The following is a 4355-nucleotide window of genomic DNA, read 5'->3' on the forward strand; positions in this document are numbered from 1 at the left end:
AAAAAAAAAAAAAAAAAAAAAAAAAAAAGAAAATAGAAGTTTGTGATGAGCAAAGATTGGCCCCCGAGGTCCACCCAATGCCTGCACTTCGTCTGCCTCCTCCTTGAGCTGTGGAAGGAAAGCTGGTCACTGGGATTAAAGCAGCCTCCGAGCATTCACCCCTCCCTCTGTCCAGGGCCGTCACCTGGACAATCAGGAACTACCTTCTGTCCCAGGCACCCTCCGGACTGGAGGCCCCTGCCACTCCCTTTCTGAAAAGCCTCTCGGACATTCCCATCAGAGCCAGTAGAAGCCACAGGGAAGCCACGGGTTAGGCCCTGCAGAGTTCAGGTTTCTGTCTGACCTGTCACGACAGCTGCCAGTTGGGCTTAGTGGAGCAATTCCCATGGCCCAGCCATCTGAGCTGCAGCAAAGCTGCATGAAGGGCCTGTGGGTGCAGGGCTGTGGCTCCCACCTCCATGCCGGCCGTGCGTCAGGACCCAATGGCTCGCTGCAAGGGCAGAGGACGTGCCTCGACTCTTGCATCCTGTGAGCAAGCAGAGCCATTCAGAAGTGAGAGGCAGCCAGGAGGAGCGGGCATGGTCTGTGCACACCCGGCAGTGGCGGGAGCCTGTTGAGCTGGCCAACTTCATGACTTAGGGCCCTGCCATGATGCGCTAGATGGAGCTGTGGGGAGAGACACCCTAGCACAGCAACCCGTCTGCTGTAGCGAAGCCCCGAGCACAGGCAACAGTGACCCACAGTGAGGGGCGGGGTGGCTGAGCCTAGATGTCTATCACCTTCCCTTTTATTATAACTTTCTAGTTTATAGGTTACATGATTTAATTGTAAAAATGACTATGTTTAACAACTGGCTCTCAGAATTCCTGAGGATTCAACAACCAGCTCAGAATCTCACCGTGAGTGAGAGGAAGCCCTCAGCCCTGATGCCAGGACACACAGTAGATCTGGCGGTGTCAAGGCCCTGGGCCCGGCAGGGAAACGTCTCCAGAAAAAAGGCTCCTGAGCCGCAGGCCCCAGGGCTGTGAAGAGCCATCTCCATTCAGCAGGCCCCAGGGCTATGAAGAGCAGCCTAGCCTTGCTGTTTGCACCTGCTGTTTTCCTAAGTCCTGTTCTGGACCCACTAACTCCAGTTGGACTAAACTGACTTCTGCACACGTGCACGGGACCAAAGCCCCTGACCAGTGCAGGGACACAGAGGGCGGGACATACTCAGATAAGGGCTGGGAAGCCTGGGAGCTTCTGCTGAGGGTGGCACCAGCAGCAGTTCCATGACCGTGACTGCAGCCAGGGAGGCTCAGTGACGGTGACTGCGGCCAGGGCGGCTCCGGGACCAAAACTGCGGCCAGGGCGGCTCCAGGACGCCACTGAGGAGGGTCCACGCCCATTGGTGAGGCAGGAGTCAGTGTAGGCTGCAGACCGGGCGGAGATTGGAAGGCAGGGGTCAGGGTCACTGGAGAAACATGGCTCAGGGAAGGCTTCAGGGAGAAAAAGGTGTCGGACACCGTGTGGAGAGAGGCTGGTGCTTGAGGGCTGCTGGGGGGCCGGGCCTCAGCAGGGAGGGAGGGAGGGGCTCTGGAAACAGCAGAGCTGGCACTGAGGACGTCACCAGGGAAGAACAGTGACGTGCATGGACCTGGAGGATGCCGTTGGCCGAAAGAAGCGAGGATCTCACTCACATGTGGGATCCAAAAACCCTGAATTCATGGAAACAGCGAGTGGAAAGGGGGTTGCAGGAGGCCGGGGCAGGAAGAGAGAAAGCGGAGACATTGGTCAAAGGGTGCAAAGTGTTCGTTAGCTGGAGCCGTGGGCTTCAAGGTCAGCCGCGCTGCATGGCGGCCACCGCTGCTATTAATCACAGTACACAGGGTGCTCGGTAAGTGCGGTTTGCTTCCGAGGATTTATTAGGTGGGAAAAGTTTTAAGTTAAAAGAACAATAAGAACGTAAAACAATACAGTAGAACAGCCATTTTCATGGCATTGCATTGCACTGGGTGCTGAGTCATCGGAGATGGTTTAAGGTGTGGGGGGCGTGTGCAACCTCTGTGCAAACTCTAGACCATTTCCTATCTGGGACTTGAGCATCCTCGGATTTTGATATCAGAGTGGCGTCCTGGAACCAGTTTCCCTGAGGATACTGAGGGATGACTGTGTGATATACCAAATTGCTAGAAAATCGATTTGCAATGTTCTCACCACAAAAAAATAAGTTGGTGAGGTGATGGATATGTTGATTAGCTTAATTGAATCTTTCTGCAACAAATACATAGATCAGAACATCACACCAAACCCCGTAACACATAAACCCCATAAATACACACAATTATTCAACCGAATATAAACTAAAATCAGTAAAATCAATGTATTGGGAAATAAAGCTACGAACGTCTCACTGCCCTTGGCAACAGGAGAGCCTGGTCCTGTTCCCACCATGAGCTGAGTGCCAGGGGGTGGAACTTCAGAGGGCCTGGTGGGGAGAGAGCCGGGCTAGGACACCGCAGCGGAGGAGAGGGAGCTGGCACCACGCGGTAGGAGACCCAGCAGCTGCCGCGAGTGTGAGAAGGCGGGGCCTGGAGGGGCCTGGGTCTGGACCTTGACCAAGGAGGCAGAGAAAGGTGGACCCAGGAGGGCCCTGGGGTGAGTCTGAGCCTGGCGGCAGCGCTAACCCAGCAGCCAGGGGCCCGTGCGGTGGGACGTCCTGCGCAGGGTCTGGCCAGGACCTCGTGGAGTGCGTCAGCAACGCTTCACTCTCAGACACTTAGCGGAAGCCACAGGAGGCCCCACATCCAGAAACCACGGCCTGATGTTCTCAAAGCCCAGCTCGCCACAGGCGGTTCTGCAGCAGTCGGGAGGAAGAAGGGCTGGTCGGATGTCTGCCTCTGTAGGTCCAAGCGGCGGATTCCACTTTCCACTCGTCCACTTGTGAGTGATGAGGGGATGTTTGCCTCTGAAGGTCAAAGCAGCAGATTCCACTTTCCGCTTGTCCACTCGTGAGTGATCAGGGACGTGACCGCAGCCTGGAGGCCTCACTGCCAGCCGGTTCCCAGGCCCCGCGCGTGTGGGTGCCACATGCTCAGATGAAACCTGGCCACGGAGCCGCCAATCAGGGTCTGTGCCGGGCTCCACGGCTTCAGATGTGGGAGCGCACCTGTGTGTCAGGCTTGAGTTGACCCCGTGCTGCTGTGGTCAGACAGGCGTGAGGGTGGGGTGGCCGCAGGCCCACAGGTGTGCCCCTCCCTGCAGGTGCTGCTATGGTCGGCCAACAAGGTGTTTGAGGAGCTGACGGACATCGAGAGGCAGTTCCACAAGGCCTTCTACACGGTGCGGGCCTACCTCAACTGTGAGCGCTACTCTGTGGGCCTCCTGGACATGACCAAGGAGAAGGTGAGGCTTTGGCGGCTCAGGGACCCCCTGCCTGGCCCGACCCAGGTCCCACGCTGACCGCCCCACCCTCACCTCTTCTCTGCCCAGGAATTTTTTGACGTGTGGCCTGTGCTGATGGGAGAGTCCCAGCCGTACTCGGGCCCACGCACGCCGGATGGCCGGGTGAGTCTTAGGGGAGGGGCCCAGGGCCCGTCCACATGCCTCTGCTTCCCTGGCTCCAACTTCAGGGCAGGAGAAGGAGGGATAGGGGTAGGGTTTGGGGAGGTGGGAACTGGCGGGGGGGGCTCCCGGGTGCCTGTCTGTCGTCTCCACCAGGCTCCCCTACTGCTGCACTCCAGGGATGGGGTGTCCAGGGTTGGTCCCCAAACAAGGGCCGCCAGGCTGGCTGTGAAGGCCCACGTCGGCTCTGATTGCGGGGACTCCTGCTGCCCCATCTCTCCGCGTGGGACCTCCTGTGCACGTGTAGGGTGTGTGTGTGTGTGTGTGTGTGTGTGAGAGTACGGGCCCAGCTTGTGCGTGGGATTGTGTGAGACACAGACTGGGAAGACAGATCTAAACCACGGCGTGTGATGCGTGTCCCGTGAGTATTGGTGACGGTCTGCTTGTGTGTGGACGTGGGTGTGAGTGCACCCGCGTTCGTAGAATTCCTGTGCACGGCAGAGACATCTCTTCATGTGTGTACACATGCACAGTTACATGTGTGTGCATGTGTGTGTCTGTGTGTAACTGTGTGTGTGCGTGTGGGAGCCCCTTGGAGCTTGGCCAGGCTGTGTGTGTCTGTGTGTAACTGTGTGTGTGCGTGTGGAGCTTGGCCAGGCTGTGTGTGTCTGTGTGTAACTGTGTGTGTGTAACTGTGTGTGTGCGTGTGGAGCTTGGCCAGGCTGTGTGTGTGTAACTGTGTGTGTGCGTGTGGAGCTTGGCCAGGCTGTGTGTGTCTGTGTGTAACTGTGTGTGTGTAACTGTGTGTGTGC

At 57.5% G+C, this 4355-nt stretch overlaps 1 protein-coding gene across 1 annotated transcript in view; it reads left to right on the forward strand.

The window, feature by feature from the left end:
• Positions 1–4355, forward strand: part of PDE6B (phosphodiesterase 6B) — a 43660-nt gene that overhangs the window by 21053 nt on the left and 18252 nt on the right. The window contains exons 4-6 of the mRNA XM_025386397.1: positions 3244–3384; positions 3472–3546; positions 3700–3826. Of these exons, the coding sequence (XP_025242182.1) occupies positions 3244–3384; positions 3472–3546; positions 3700–3826 (343 nt within the window). The remainder of the gene's footprint in view (positions 1–3243; positions 3385–3471; positions 3547–3699; positions 3827–4355) is intronic.

This window comes from Theropithecus gelada, chromosome 5 (assembly GCF_003255815.1).
Source record: "Theropithecus gelada isolate Dixy chromosome 5, Tgel_1.0, whole genome shotgun sequence".
Lineage (NCBI taxonomy): Eukaryota > Metazoa > Chordata > Mammalia > Primates > Cercopithecidae > Theropithecus > Theropithecus gelada.